The sequence below is a fragment of the Gracilinanus agilis genome, chromosome 3 (genome assembly GCF_016433145.1).
Source record: "Gracilinanus agilis isolate LMUSP501 chromosome 3, AgileGrace, whole genome shotgun sequence".
Classification (NCBI taxonomy): Eukaryota; Metazoa; Chordata; class Mammalia; order Didelphimorphia; family Didelphidae; genus Gracilinanus; species Gracilinanus agilis.
The window spans coordinates 11,173,615-11,190,590 of record NC_058132.1 but is presented as its reverse complement, the minus strand read 5'-3'; the positions used below and the strand labels follow the sequence as shown (position 1 = coordinate 11,190,590).

At 37.7% G+C, this 16,976-nt stretch overlaps 1 protein-coding gene across 1 annotated transcript in view; it reads left to right on the top strand.

Moving 5' to 3' along the window:
- Positions 1-15,861, top strand: part of LOC123239864 (zinc finger protein 189-like) — a 97,263-nt gene extending 81,402 nt beyond the window's left edge. Inside the window, exons 3-5 of the mRNA XM_044667179.1 lie at positions 7,721-7,847; positions 13,777-13,913; positions 15,603-15,861. Of these exons, the coding sequence (XP_044523114.1) occupies positions 7,721-7,847; positions 13,777-13,913; positions 15,603-15,770 (432 nt within the window). The 3' untranslated portion in view covers positions 15,771-15,861. The remainder of the gene's footprint in view (positions 1-7,720; positions 7,848-13,776; positions 13,914-15,602) is intronic.
- The last annotated feature ends 1,115 nt before the right edge of the window (positions 15,862-16,976 follow it).

The following is a 16,976-nucleotide window of genomic DNA, read 5'->3' as shown; positions in this document are numbered from 1 at the left end:
AAGGTCACCCACAATCCCCAACTGTGTTCTGGGAGTTTTCTAGATCCATTCTAGCCCTGCCTGGTGAGCCAGCCCAGATTCCAGACAGACCCAAGTGCAGTCATTCATTTCATCCATCCTTGAGTGTGACAAATTGTGTGTCCCACCATTCCAGAGATGGCCCCAGGGACAGTCTGTGTTCCTGATCTCCAGGTTGTGGGGTTTGGACAGGTCAGTCAGGCCTGCCAGGGACATTTTCGAAGAAGTTTGGGGTGAGATCTGGTGAGGGCAAAGACAGGAAAAGGTGTATCTTAATAGAAGAAAAAGGATGGGAATTCCAGGGGAGGGCTAAAGTTTGCTTTTCAAATATTATTAAACTAGCAGGAACTTAGAGTGCACTTAACATACAGAAACTTTATGACTTTCCTTTCCTTATTAAAATATTTTACCTTGAATCTAACAAGATTATCCTGTTGCTTTCTCAATATTTTTCATTTTGGTTCCTTTATTTTTTTATTTCTTAAATTTATTTGGAATATTTTTCTATGGTTATAGAATTCATATTCTCTCTCCCCCTCTTCCTTCTGCTAAAGCTGACAAGCAATTGCATTGAGTTGTAAATATATTATTTATAAAAACCTATTTCCGTTTTATTCATATTTCTAATAGAGTGATCTTTTCTGAAAAATTAATTAACTTGAAGGTCTTTTTCCATATTTGCGTTATTCATTTTCTGTCCCTTCTTTACTCCCCCCTCCCAGAGGCAACAAACAATTCACTGAGTTTTACAAATGTTGTCACTCAACAACCTATTTTCATATTATTTATTTTTGATATAGTGATTTTTTTAAGCCCTAAGCCCCAAATCACATTCCCATATAGGCATGTGGTAAGTGATGTTATTTTTTTTTTTTCATTTCTCTTTCCATAGTTCTTTCAGGGTGGGTAGCATTCTTTTATATAAATCCTTCAAGAGTGTCCTGGAGTATCACATTGGTACTACTAGCAAACTCCATTCCATTGGATTTTTTCACAATATTTTAGTTATTCAATGTTCTGCTGGTTCTGCTCATATCACTCTGTATCAGTTCAATGAGGTCTCCCAGTTCATATGCAAAGCCTCCAGATCTTCAGTTCTTATAAAACAAAAGTATTCCATCACCATCATATAACAGTTTGTTCAGCTTTTCCCCAATCAAGAGACACTCTTATTTTCCAATTTTTTGCCACTTTGAAAAAAAAATTTTACAAGTATTTTTCATTATTACCTATTTGGGTTAAAAACCAAGTACTGTTATAGCTGGAGCAAAGGGCATGCAGTCTCTTAAAGGCCTTTGGGCATAATTCTACCTTAATTTCCAGAATGGTTGGATCAATTCACAACTCTTCCAACAATGTATTAGTGTCCCAATTTTATCACATGCCCTCTAACATTTATTATTTTCCTTTACTTTCATATTGGCCAATCTGCTAGTTGTGAGTGGGTACCTCAGAATTGTGTTGATTTGTACTTTCATTAGGAGAGATTTAGAATACTTTTTCCAATGCTTATTGATTCTTTATCTGAAATCTGCCTATTCATGTTCCTTGAACATTTTTCAATTGGGGAATGGCTTGAATTCTTGTACAGTTGACTTCTTTCCTTATATATTTGGGAAATAAGACCTTTGTTAGAGAGTTTTGTGCTAAAAATTTTTTCCCCAGTTTGATGCTTTCCTTCTAATTTTGGTTGCATTGGTTTTGTTTGTACAACCATTTTTTAATTTAATATAATCAAGTGATTCATTTTATATTTTGTAATGTTCTCTATCTCTTGTTTGGTCTTAAATGCCTTCCTTTTGCATAGATCTGTCAGGTATACTATTCTATGTTTTCCTTATTTATTTATGATTTCACTCTTGATATTTAAGTCTTTTATCCATTTTGAATTATCTTGGTTATAGGGTGTCACATGTTGATCTCAACCTAATTTTTTCCATATCGTTTTCCAGTTTTCCTAGTAGTTTTTGTCAAATAGTGAGTCCTTGTTGTGAAAGCTCAGATCTTTGGATTTATGGAATACTGGCTACTAAGATCATTTACCCCAACTCTATTCCATTGATGCACTGATCCTTCTTTTTCTTAGCCAGTAGCAGATTGATTTTATGTTCACTGCTTCATGGTACAGTTTAAGATCTGCTATTGTTAGACCTCCAGTCTTCAAATTTTTATCATTAGTTTCCTTGATATTCTTGAGGTTTTGTTCTTCCAAATGAACTGTTATAATTTTTTTCTAATCGTATAAAAATGTTTCTTATAAGCTTTGAAAACTTGAAAAAAGCTGGATAAGTTTGGCATTAAGTCAGTAAATTAATTTCCGTAGAAACCTCATTTTTATTCTATTAGCTCCTCCTACCCATGAGCAATTCATGATTTTCCAATTGTTTAGATCTAAATTTAATTGTGTGAAAAGTATTTTGTAGTTGTTTCCATATAATTCCTGTTGTCTTGGCAAATAAATTCCCAAATATTTTATACTGTTTGGAGTAATTTTAAGTGGAGTTTCTCTTTCTAACTCTTGCTGTTGAGTATTTTTTGGAAAGATATAGAAACATTGGTGATTTATGTGGATTTATTTTGTACCCTGCAACTTTGCTAAAGTTGTTAATATTTCCACTAGCTTTTTAGTTGATTTTCTAGGATTCTTTAAGCATACCATCATATCATCTGCAAAGATTGATGGTTTAATTTCCTCATTTCTTACCTTAATTTCTTTTTCTTCTTTAATTACTACTGCTAGTGTTTCTAGCACAATATTAAATAATAGATGTGATACTAGGCATCCTTCCTTTACTCCTGATCTTATTGGGAAAGCTTCAAACTTGTCCCCATTGGAGATTATACTTCTGATTGTTTTAAATAAATATATATTGTTTATTATTTTGAGTAAGACCCCAGCAATTCTTATACTTTCAAGTATTTTCAGTAGGAATGGGTGTTGTATTTTGTCAAAGGGTTTTTGCATCTCTTGAGATAATCATGTGATTTCTGTTGTTTTGGTTATTGAGAATGGTCAATTATGTGGATGGTTTCCTTGCATTCCTGGTATAAATCGCACCTGGTCATAGAGAATAGTCCTTGTGATGACTTAGTGTTGTCAGTTTGCTAATATTTCATTTAAGGTTTTTGCATCTATGTTCATGAAGGAGATTGGTTTGTAGTTTTCTTTCTCTGTTTCTGGTGTGCCTGGCTTTGGAATAAGTACCCTGTGTCATGAAAAGAATTTGGTGAGACTCCTCCTTTGGTTATTTTGTTACATAATTTGTATAGTATTGGGATTAGTTGTTCTTTAAATGGATGATAGAATTCACTTGTGAATCCAGCTTGCCCAGGGGATTTTTACTAAGGGAGTTCCATGATGGCTTGTTCAATTTCTTTTTCTGAGATGGTATTATTTAAGTATTGTTTTCTCTTTTGTGAATCTAGGCAACTATTATTTTTGTAAATATTCACCCATTTGACCTAGATTGTCATATTTATTGCCATGTACTTGGGTAAAGTAGCACTTAATCATTACAGAAATTCTTCATCAGAGATGAGATCACCCTTGTGGGGAACAATCTATTAGGAGAAATACTAATAAGAGAATCAAAATCTAGGAGCCAAAAAGAAATAGGTTTATGGTGAGAGGGCTAGTGAAGAGGAAGACCAAAGTCCCTGAGCCTCAGCAAATGGCTTTTTTTTATGCCCAGAAATCTGATGACACAGTGTCAGATGAAAGACAGTTAAAATTAAAATAGAATGAACATAAATCTTACACCTGGGTAGTTCTTAATAAATGACCCAGTGCTGAATATGCTGGAAGTACAGGAATCCTCACTCTGGGTGGTCACTAATGTCTGTTATTATGATGAATCTTTCCAAGGCCTCTGCAATAAGACTTTAGGCTCTGATTTTTTGCTGACAATTCCTATCCATGTCAGGAGTCAGTTACCTCCTAAAGCTCAGGATGGCACCTAAGGATGCCTGACCTAAGCCATTGCACCTGGGAGATGGGTGTCCTGTACTCCTGACTGACTGTCTTCTGCTGTACCTGAAGCACAGTGTGGGGGGCTTAGTAGGAACCTTTAGGTGACAGACTTCAGGTCAAAGTGCCTGCCAGGCAGATTTCATAGCAGCCTCAGCCATACAGTGGTCCATTGTCAGGAGCACCTCTAGTTAAGAGCAATTTGAGATACAAGGTGACACCATCAGGATTCTTTGCTTTAAGTCAGGAGTGCCTGTTTGGATTATGAGCTTCCACCACCCTCCACTAGACACTCTGCCAGATGTTCCATTTCACAGGTTACATGAAGCTGTGTGGTTTAGGTCAGGGTTTATCTGGCCATGTGAGCATCTGTATCTCTCAGTTGAAGCAGTGGTGTAGAATCAGACTTGGCAGGAATCAAATATGACTGCAGGGACTGTTGCCCAGGGACAGCAAGGGGTTTGAGCAGGCTTGACCCAGGAACTGCAAACTTTTACCTCCTCCTTTCATAGCTACCACAATCAACTCTCTTGCTTGGGGGGTTTCCCCTATTTATCCTGCTGGTTCCAATGATATTCAACTGATCCTCCCTCTTGAGGTTACAAGGTAGTCCTCCTATTCCTCCAATGCAGGACCTGTTACAACTTTTTCTGGGTGTGTCTTTTAAATAAACTGTTCAGTTTTCCCCCAAATCCTCAACCTTTCCTTAATCTCATTTGTACTGATTTACCTCATCCACCTTATGCTTCTCCCAATAGAGGAAGCTTGTGATTCAAATATCCACTCATGAGTAAAACTAAAAATCCCGGATTGTGAAGCTGGTATCTCAAATTGCTCTTGACTTAAGGTGCTCATGTATCCTGGCACCAGTTTATGTGTCTAGATCAGTGATGGACAAACTTTAAACACTAAAGTTGGGGTGGGGGGGTGATCTCCTTCCCTTGCTGAGTGAAGGAGGGGTAAAAGGTGGTTGAGCTAATAGGAGAAGAATGAAAGGGATGGCTGGGTTTAGGGAGGAATGGACAAGGTGGTATTTGGATGATAAGGGTACAGGTGAAATATTCGGGAGAGGCAGCTGACACAGACTAGACACCCAGGCTAGAGACAGAGGATATTGGGGTAATAGGCTGAACCCTTTCAAGCAGGAAAGGTACTTTTACAGACACAAGGAATAGGGCCAGTCAGAAGTGGTTTGAATCTGACTTGAGGGCTTTCTTGTCAGTTTCTCTAGTCCTGAAAGGAGGAACCATAAGGCTCCTCCCTGTCAATGAAACTGAAGGGATTCAGGAGGAAGCTTCTGGTAACTATTTACTCCCAAGATGGATGCCTCGGGTTTCCCTCAGGAAATAAAAGAAAATTATTCCTTTCCCTTCACCCTTGCCTAATTTCTTCAACACAAAGATTCTCCAAAGGGTTTGATTAGGTAACAAAGAGTTTTATTAATGTTCCAGGGTTGGTCTGGAAGGATAGAGGGGTTTGGGGTTTCTGACAGCCACTAGGGAGAAACTCAAGATGGGAGAGGGTCTCAGGAATGAGTTAGACTGAGAGAGAACCTGCTCTCTCAGCCAGGGAAGATTTGGCTGCTTTTAAGGTAGAGGGTATACTAAAGGGATAGTTTGAATTCAAGGATCTCCTACTTGCCTATTGGGGAAAACTAAACCCACAAAGTCTTTTCACTAAAAACGCAAAACCCATCCTGCCTCCCAGAGCCTCGTGAAAACAGGAAAGGAAACAGGGAAATAATATGGAAAAGGTCAAGGAGAGGTCCAGAGAAATTAGCTAGGTTCAAATTGTCCAGAGAAAGGGCACACACCAAAGCAAAACTGAAAGGCAAAGGCAGAGCTCTGGTTGATCCTTCTGTTCTGTTCCAGGCTTAGGAACCAACTGACCTCTCTCAGAATTCTAAGGCTTCTAACTGCCAGAAGTTTTAAGTTTGACCCTTGTAAGAGCAAAAGCCTCTTTTGCATTACAATTCCTTGGATTATGAATAATGTCCATGTCTGACCCACTGGCAGGAGTTTGCCTATCACTGGTGTAGAGATATATATATATATAGAGAGAGAGAGAGAGAGACAGACAGACAGACAGACAGACAGACAGACAGACAGACAGACAGAGAAAGAGAAGACAGGAGTGCTAGAGGAATTACATATTTCTTTTTATTGTGGAGAGATTCAACTGACTACATTAAATGACTAATTGATTAATAAATTAATTTAAAATGAAAAAATTCTGCCTCTTGAGAATTCCAATCATTGCAGCCTATGTCTTTCTCCTGAATGACCTCAGTCCCCAACCCCACTTACTCAAATGTTATCTTTTTTAAAAGATGAACATCTCCTCCTTTCCTCATCACATTTACTCTTCTGTAACTAAATATAAAATGACTAAATATTTTGTTGTAAGAAATTACATCATAAAGCAAAAACAGGATGTTTTGGCATATCATACCCAGTGTTTTGCCAAACTTTCAATATAACAACAAAAGACAGCTATTCTTTACTTATCTAGAATCAGAGTCTGATCCCATATCAGTTGGAGTCCCCTTTATGCTTTCAGCTAGATAAGAGTATTTTGCCTTTTAGGATATCAAGTAGAGAATTCCTTTTTCGTTGTTTTCTTCTTATTAATGTTTGGTAATATTTTCCGCCAGAATACCCAGTAATTGCTTCCTTCTCACAAACTTCAAAAAAATGTTCTCACTAGATGAATTCTGACAGTTGTGATGAGGAGGATTTCAGATCACCTTCTCTCTTCTCCACAGAATCTTCTACCTCCCTCAGAGTGCACATACCCTCTCCCTAATTCCAAAGGGGAAAGCATTTCAGAGTGAGACACTTCTCCAGTCTTTACTCTTCCAACATGATTCTCACTTCAGACACAAAATGCCTTTGTCAGTATTCCATTGGGCTCTGAAGGACTAGTCTCCACAGCTGGCTCTGACTCTCTTCTGTAAGAAGGAAAATTTAGGTATTTATAGATATATATTTAAAGTGTGGCCGCCAGGAATCAACAATTCAGGTTGATTCCGTAATTAAATCAGACCCAAGTCAGCGTCTGGTTGAGGCAAATTTATTTACAATCAGGAAGGTAAAAGTATAAGAATAAAGAGAAAAGGGAGAGGCTAGTCCAGGCCAAAGGCCTAGACAGAGAGAGAAGGTTAAAAGGCTAAATAAATGAAGCTGCAAGCCGCAAGGCCTAACAGCCAGATAGGCAGAGTTTAGAAATGGCCCAGCTAGGCCAAGGAAGTCAGCCTAACTTACCCACCTGACAATACAGAGTGCAAGCCTTCTGTGGTCTCAGGAGATGCTTCTGCTCCCAGTTCGAGAAGGTAACTGCCCCCCACAGGAAGTTCACTAACTTACTTAAAGAGATAGTGTCTTTCATCATTTTCCTGTGGTCCACCTCTAATTCAAATGGACAAATGGCAGTTTCTACATTGATTTGGACTGCCCAAAGGGCAGTCCTTTATTCTTGATTTGTTACTTATTGTCACGTGTGGGTAACTCGTCTCCCCTCCCCACTAAGGGAGGTTAGGGTGACATCATTAGCAGGCCTAGGTTGAGTAGATTTTGACTATGAATGAGATCCAGCTAATTCCATTTACACACTTCAAGGTGAAGAGTTTGTGGTGAGTCCTTGGTGTGCTTCAGCTTCTTCAAGTTAGTAGATGAGACCTCAATTAGATGAATTCTGCAAGCTTAACTCTAAATCTTGTGACTTTTGCTGGTTTAGGGGTCAATAACATTCAAGGATGTGGCTGTGGACTTCACCCAGAAGGAGTGGTGCCTGTTGGACCCTTCTCAGAAAGAGCTGTACAGGGAGGTCATGCTGGAGAATGTGCAAAATCTACTCTTTGTGGGTAAGGACCATTTTCTCTGTTAACTCTGAATCTGCATTAAGGGAATGTCTTCATTCCATGCTAAAGGTATAGCATTTTAAGCCTTTGTCAATGATTCAAAAAGTTCTATATCTCATAACTGGGTAAAAGGCAACTTCAAGTGCCCGGACCCTTATTGAACCTTCATTAGTGTCTCCCACGTTCACCCCTTGAAGTTAGGGATATAGAAAGGAAAGGGGGTGCAGTTGGGTAGCTAGCCAGGCCTAGAGAGGGAGGTCCTAGGTTCAAATGTGGCCTCAGAAACTTCCTAGCTTTGTGACCCTGGGCAACTCACTTGACCCCCATTGCCTAGCCCTTACCATTCTTCTGCCTTGGAGGCAATACATAGTATTGACTCCAAGATGGAAGGTAAGAGTTTAAAAAAAAATGTAAAGGTAAAGGGATGGAGGAGAAACTATTGGACTTCAGCTCAAATAAGGAGGAGTAGCAATTATGATCTCAGATAAAGCTAGAGTAAAACTAGATCTGATTAAAGAGATGAGGCTGATAATTATATCTTGATTTAAAAAGTAGTCTAGATAATGAGACCATATTAGTTCTTAATATATATGCACCAACTGATAGAGCCTCCAGATTTTTATAGTATAAACTAAAGGAGAATAAGGAGGAAATCACTTATAAAACTATACTGGTAGGGTATGTCAACTTTCCTTTATTAGAACTCTAAAGAAATAAAGGAAGTGTATCAAATTTTAGACAAGTTATATTTAATAGATATCTGGAGCAAACGGAATGAAATGGGAAAAGAATATATCTTCTTTTCAGGTGCTCTTGGAAACTATGCAAAAGACCATGTATCAGGGTATAAAAACTTCACATTGAAATGCAAAAAACAGAAGTAATAACTGCAACCTTTTCAGATCATAATGCAATAAAAGTATTGTCAATAAGAATTAATGCAAAGAAAAGTTTAAAATTAATTGGAAACTGAATGCTCTAATTGGTCAAGAGGGGTGAGTCAACAAACAAATGATGTACAAAGTCAATGATGTCATAAAAGGAATCACAGTGAGGAGACAACATAAGGCTGACTTCCTAAACATAAAAGTTGTGGGACATAACCAAAGCAGTACTTTTGGGGAAAATTTATATCCATGAATACTTTTATTAATAAAATAGAAGGAAAGAATGAAAAAGAACAAATTAAAAATCCAAGTAATGACTACATTGCAAATCCAGAAAATCAAAGGAGAAATGAATATAATTGAAATTAAAAGAACTATTGAACTACTGAGTTTTTTTTTTCATAGAAAAAAAAGGTCAGATAAAATAAAGTATTAATCTAACTACTATTTAAACAATTTGGCAAAATAGGAAAAGTAGTCCTAAGGTGTTTTTAGTGTGATTCAAATAGGATGCGGATAGATAAGCCAGGAGGGAGAAAAACAGAGAAAGAAAAATTTTCTTTATGAATAATGATGAAAAAATATTAGTTCACAGTTCATTCTCTATGACCATGTGGAATTTATATCAGGTCCACAAGGCTGGTTTACTATTAGGAAAACTATCAGACTAATTGTCCATATCAATGTGCAATCTAATAAAATTAAGCGATTATCTCAATAGATGAAAGAAAGATCTTCGACAATTATACAATGCCCATTCTTTTTTTTTTTTTAACATTTATTATTTTGAAAAGTTAACATGGTTACATAATTCATGCTCTTACTTTCCTCTTCACCCCCTGACTTCTCCCTCCCCCCATGGCTGATGTGTATTTCCACTGGTTTTAACATGTGTCATTGATCAAGACCTATTTCCAAATTGTTGATAGTTGCATTGTTGTGGTAGTTTCGAGTCTACATCCCCAATCATGTCAGCCTCAACCCATGTGTTCAGGTAGCTGTTTTTCTTCTGTTTCCACTCCTGTAGTTTTTCCTCTGAATGTGGGTAGCGTTCTTTTGCATAAATCCCTCACAATTGTCCCTGGTCCTTGCATTGCTGCTAGTACAGAAGTCCATTACATTCTATTTTACCACAGTGTATTGGTCTCTGTGTACAATGTTCTTCTGGCTCTGCTCCTTTCACTCTGCCTCAATTCCTGGAGGTCTTTCCAGTTCACATGGAATTCCTCCAGTTTATTATTCCTTTGAGCACAATAGTATTCCATCACCAACATATACCACAATTGGTTCAGCCATTTCCCAATTGAAGGGCATACCCTCGTTTTCCAAATTTTTGCCACCACAAAACACGAGGCTATAAATATTTTCGTACAAGTCTGTTTATCTATGATCTCTTTGGGGTACAAACCCAACAATGGTATGGCTGGATCAAAGGGCAGGCATTCTTTTATAGCCCTTTGAGCATAGTTTCAAATTGCCAGCCAGAATGGTTGGATCAGTTCACAACTCCACCAACAATGCATTAATGTCCCAGTTTTGCCACATCCCCTCCAGCATTCATTAACCTCTCCTTTCATTTTGGCCAATCTGCTAGGTGTGAGGTGGTACCTCAGAGTTATTTTGATTTGCATTTCTCTAATTATTAGAGATTTAGAATACTTTCTCATGTGCTTATTGATACTTTTGATTTCTTTATCTGAAAATTGCCTATTCATGTCTCTTGCCAATTTCTCAATTGGGGAGTGATTGCCCATTCTTTTTTTATTATTTATTTATTTGTTTGTTTGTTTATTTATTTTTATTTTAAACTCTTAACTTCTGTGTATTGACTTATAGGTGGAAGAGTTGTAAGGGTAGGCAATGGGGGTCAAGTGACTTGCCCAGGGTCACACAGCTGGGAAGTGTCTGAGGCCGGGTTTGAACCTAGGACCTCCCGTCTCTAGGCCTGGCTCTCAATCCACTGAGCTACCCAGCTGCCCCCCGATTGCCCATTCTTTTTAAAAAACCTTAGAAAGCAAAACAATAAAAGGGCCATCCTTTAAAATAATAAGTATTATCTGTATAAAACCATCAGCAAATATCATATTCAAAGGGGTTCAGTTAGAAGCCTTCCCAGTAAAATCAGGACTGAAGAAAGGATGCATATTATTACCACTATTATTTAATATCATACTAGAAATGTAAGCTTCAGCAGTAAGCTGTTTTATTTTTCCTTTAATTGCCTGTAATAACCATTTTAACATGTTTTCAAAAGTTTTGAGATCCAAAGAGATGATGCGCCCCAAAGAGATGAGAAAAAAGGAAAGGACCTACTTGAAGGACAATATTGGAAATCAAAGGAAAGTCTATCAGTTGATAAATGACTGAAAAAATTGTCCGTATATGAGAGAATTGTAATACTATTGTGCTGTAAGAAATGACGAACAGGATGATTTCAGAAAGTGCTGGGATTACCTCAGTGAGCAGATGCAGAGGTAAATAAGTAGAACCAGGAGAACGTTATAACTATAACAGCAATGTTATGGAATGTTCACCTGTGACAGTTTTGGCTACTCTCAGCAATACAATTATCCAGTACAATTCTGAGGGATGCCTCCTGAGAAGCAACAGTTGGAATTGGAATACAGATGAGAGCATGCAATTTTTCACTTGTTTATTTGTGGTTCTTTTGGAGGTTGTGGTTTTACATTATTATTCACTTCAAAAAATAAACAATATGGATATGAAATTTAAAAAGAAGTATGAAACTATATCCCACAATCTCTAATTCTGCCTATTCTAGCAATTTTATCCTTATTCCTCCTTCATTCTTACCTCAAATTCCAGGCCTGGTGATAGGAATGAAAGGGAAGGCAGTAAGCATTTAAAAATACCTGCTCTATATGCTCTACTAGGTAAAGGAGTTCATTGTTATTATTTTCACAAAAAGCATATGAGTTTGATACACTTATTGTCCTCAATTCATAGTTGCAGCAACTCAAATAACATTTTAAACAACTTACCCCAGGCATCCACTTACCATCTCTCTCAGGCTGAATTAAATTTGTTTTTTTCTGACTCCCAAGTTCTGACCTCTTCACTACCATCTGCCTTTAATTTCTTAATCATGGGGGTTGTGAAATGTACCTATCCTTTTACTACAAGATGTAACTCAAGATGAAAGTTTCTGACTGCAAATGTGTTAGAGGATCTCTCCCCTGTTGTAAATGTCCCAACAATGAATACAGCAGAACCATTCTATAGGCCTTGTCGGCCTGCCCCCTTTCCATTGAGAGTACCACATTTTTTATTTTTCTCTCTTGATCCTTTCATTTATCCTCATGCTCAGGGATTCCATTTGCAAGAGAAAATTTTATCTCCTGTTTTCAGTGAGGGGAATCACCTTGGCTGCTAGAGAAAAAAGGCCCAAAGATCTCCTATCTAGAGGAGTGAGGTGAAAGAGGGTGTTTAATGGCTGTTACCCCAAAAGACTTTGATCTGTTGTAGTGAAGGGAGGGCTAGACTGAGGGGCTGGCAGACCATCCCTTAATTATAGTATTCATTTCCTGAGAGATGCATGATGAACTCAACATAGAGTAGGAGACATAATATATGGTAGATTGTAAAATAAGATGAATATTTAATGTTTCTGCACTGAATGCCATAATATCTTTGCATCTGTAGAAAAAAGAAGAAAACTTATATTGAACTTTGAAAATTTCTGTATGAGAGTTAAAAAGATTGAAGTTGTTTCTCAGCTTAGCATAGGAAATTCACCAAGAAAAACCATGTGATACTTCATCCAAAATAATGGGAATGTGGAGGTCTAGGCATCTCTTAGTAGTATGATGGCAAGGACGAAAGAAAAAAGAAAATGAGAGATAATCTGAGTTTCAGCCAGGTACCTCAGAGGCTACTCTGATCAGGCTTGAGCTATCTTTGTTTTATGGTTGGGGTTGGCATGGAATTTCATTTTCATCATACATCTTTTCTTAGAGATAATGAATCAATCATAACTTTGTTACTAACAAATTTTTATTCTCCGGTAACTTTCAATATTTTTCCAAGGTAGTTGGGGTGAGACATTCCATTCTTTTCAAGGAACAACTTCTCTATTTTTCATCCATTGTCCTTCCTATGTTTACATTTCAGATCAGGCATCAAGGGAGGCTTGGAAACAGTCCTTGCCTGTTATTATGCCAGCTCCTGTATATGGGAGTGAAAAATCAGAGGACACTTTTGTTAGGATTTAAAATCTTTAGTGTTTACTTACTATCTGCTGGGTAGTTATGAATTAACTTTTATGGAGAATTTCTGTATCATTACATGTAAGGGTGGAATTTTCCTGGGAATCTATAAATGCTCTAGTAACAGCCTTTACTGTTATTCTGTATTTCCCTGGGGCTGAGTAGTCATATTGATCATAGTAATTCCAATAATGTGGAGTTTAGATAAGAAAGGAGTCACACACAAGAGTCTGAGTGGGTGTTTCCATCCTCCCTGAGGCATCCCATGCAGTCCTCAGTTTTCATCTGCAACCATGTCAGACAGGGTGTGTTTGATGGCTCCTGGAAGGAATGAAATGTCTGGAAGATTATCTAAGATTGACAAAATTATAAGATTTAATCAGTGAGTGACTTTAAGAGGAAAGACAGAAAGTGCAATGGAGAAAGATTGTCCAGTACTGTGAACAAAGCATTCTTAAGCACTGAATTTGAATTATAGTCTACTTGAAAGGAAGTTGGTCAGGTCAATTCTCTATTCTTTACATATGACATGAGTTTTGAAGTATGATGAGAGTCTTGGTCTTGTCTGTATCACAGATCCGTTTTAAGATTTCATTGTTATTGTATGTGAAAGTATTTCTAAAATCTTCAGTCTTTCAGTTAATGACCAAATGATGTATCCAAAGTCTGATTCTGCTCCTTTAAGTTTGAAAGCTCCTTTTGGCCTTGGGAAATAGATTAAAAATCAACTTACTTACTGTTATCAGAGGAAAGAACTTATATTCCGTGTGTGTGTCTGTCCACTTTTGTCTTTTGTTTATATCATTATTTTTTCTTCAGAGGCAGAGACTAACTTTGAAGAAAAGGATATGTCTGCAAAGCTGCGCTTTTTTGTGGAGGGATCTGGCCCTCCAGGAGTCATGAATAAGGGTCCCTGTGACTTCATTTTGAGAGAAATCTGTGACTCTAATATCAAGGTAAATAAAAATCGAAAGAGTGACTGTGAATTTGATGAAGTAGCAGAGAAATTCAGCCAACATTCAATCCTAGATCAGTATGTGAAATTGACCTCAGAATATGACTGTGGTCTGGATAAGGAATACAGCAAATGCTTTCCTGAAAAAGTAGGATTTAATCAATCTCATGAGAAGCCTCCTGAAATGCCCATGTATCAGGATAACATAGGGAGAAACGCCTATGGCTCGAGTTTAGCTCTCACAAGACATCCCAAAAGTAAACATGTAGAGATGTTTTCTGTCAGTAATAAAGGGGAGAGACCTTTCAGTCAGAACTCTGAGTTTGATTCATATCAAATAATCCACTCTGGAGAAAGACCTCATCAATGTAAAGAATGTGGAAAGGCTTTCACAGTGAGGGGTAGTCTTATTAGACATCAGAGAATCCACACTGGAGAGAAACCTTATGAATGTACAGAGTGTGGAAAGGCTTTCACAGTGAGGGGTAATCTTGTTAGACATCAGAGAATCCACACTGGAGAGAAACCTTATGATTGTACAGAGTGTGGAAAGTCTTTCACATGGAGGGTTGATCTTACTGTACATCAGAGAATCCACACTGGAGAGAAACCTTATGAATGTACAAAGTGTGGAAAGGCTTTTACGCGCAGACGTGATCTTGCTGCACATCAGAGAATCCACACTGGAGAGAAACCTTATGAATGTACACAGTGTGGAAAGACTTTTAGATACAGGTGCGGTTTTGCTACACACCAGAACATCCACACTGGAGAGAAACCGTATGACTGTACACAATGTGGAAAGGCTTTCACACGGAAGGGCGATCTTACTGTACATCAGAAAATCCACACTGGAGAAAAACCTTATGAATGTAAACAGTGTGGAAAGACTTTTACACATAGGAGTAATTTTGGTACACATCAAAGGATTCACCATAGTGAAAAACACAAATGTACACAGTGTGGAAAGGCTTTCACACAGAGGCACAATCTTAGTGTAAATCAGAGAATCCACACTGGAGAGAAACCGTATGACTGTACACAATGTGGAAAAGCTTTCATACGGAAGGGTGATTTTACTGTACATCAGAAAATCCACACTGGAGAGAAACCTTATGAATGTACACAGTGTGGAAAGACTTTTAGATACAGGCACAGTTTTGCTACACATCAGAGGATCCATCGTGGAGAGAAACCTTATGAATGTACACATTGTGGTAAGGCTTTCACACAGTTGGGTAATCTTCATGTACATCAGAGAATTCACACTGGAGAGAAACCTTATGAATGTAAACACTGTGGAAAGACTTTTACACATAGCACCAGTTTTGCTGTACATCAAAGGATTCACCATAGTGAGAAACAAGAATGTACACAGTGTAGAAAGGCTTTCATACACAGGATGAGTCTTACTGTGCATCACTAGGGAAAAATGTGTTTTTTTATTGATTATTTAAGAAAATTTTTCTGTGGTTATATGATTCATGTTTCTCACCCTTTCTCCCAACCCCCACTCCAATAGCAAACACACAATTATTCTGTTATTTTACATGTATCATTAATCAAGACTTATTTATGTATTATTGATATTTGCACTAGGATGATTGTTTAGAGTTTATATCCCCAATCATATCCTCATTGACCCATGTGATTGAGAAGTTGTTTTTCTTCTGTGTTTCTGTTCCCACAGTTTTTTCTCTTAGGTCACCCAGAAATGTCCTCCATCATTACATTACTGCTAGTAGAGAAGTCCATTACATTAGATTGTGCCAGTGTATCCATCTCTGTGTATATGGTTCTCCTGGTTCTGCTCCTTTCACTCTGCATCGATTCCTGGAAGTCATTCCGGTTCTCATAGAATTCCTCTACTTCATTATTCCCTTTAGTGCTATAGTATTCCATCACCAGTTGATACCACAATTTGTTTAGCCATTCCCCAATCAAAGGGCATCCCCTCATTTTTCAGTTTTTTCTGTCCACAAAGAGCAGATGTATATTTATTTTTTTCATTTTCTAATAAAAGATTTTTCTATGGCTACATGATTCTTATTCTTACTCTTCCCTTCACCCAACACAACTCCCTCCCCTTCCCATCCCCCCCCAACTCCGCAACCCCTGTAGCCAACACATATTTCCACTGGTTTTTACATGTGTCATTGATCAAGACCTATTTCCATATTGTTGATAGTTAACACTAGAGTGGTTGTTGAGGATTGAACAATTACCTATCCTCAATTAAGAATAATCTCACGTCAAAATTGACTTTTATGAAAGTTTATTTACAATTGAGAAGAGAGAGAGGAAATAAGGATATAAGAATCTAACCCTGTAGTTAAATTACTAAGATCTTCTAATTAATCCAGGTAGATAATTAACCCTCAGTTGAGAATCAGAGAGCCAGAGGCCAGGAGGTGAATGAAGCTTTGCTTCATTCACAGAGTCTATTAAGGGAAATTCCTTAAGAGAAGTTCAGGAAGATTCAGTCTTTAAACTCACCACGGGGACTTCTAAGAAAGATATTGAAAACAGTTTCACCAATGTCTCAGTGTTCTAGCTAGATCTCTTCCAGGAACCAGGAAAACTAGAAGACTCTTTCCAGCGGAAGACCTCCTTTTAGGAGAGCAGGAGAGAAACCTTTTGAATGTACACAATGTGGAAAGCCTTTCACACAGAAGAGTCATCTTGTTGCACATCAGAGAATCCATACTGGAGAGAAACCTTATGAATGTACACAGTGTGGAAAGGCTTTCATAGAGAGTCTCCCCCTTGCAGAGCATCAGAGAATCCACGCTAGAGAGAAACCTTATGAGTGTACACAGTGTGGAAAGGCAGTATAAAAGAAAAAGGAAATATATATAATAGCAAACATAATATAATAAAAGAAAAATAAAGGTGCTCTTTTTGGGGTGACAAAATTATTGGAAATTAAGAGAAAATCCATCATTTGGGAAATGGTGGTATCTGGTTGTAATGGAATCCTATTATTTTATCATTAATGGGGAGAAGGGGGAGCTCAGGAAAACCTGGAAAGATTTGAGAACTGATGCAGACTTTTAAATTCAAT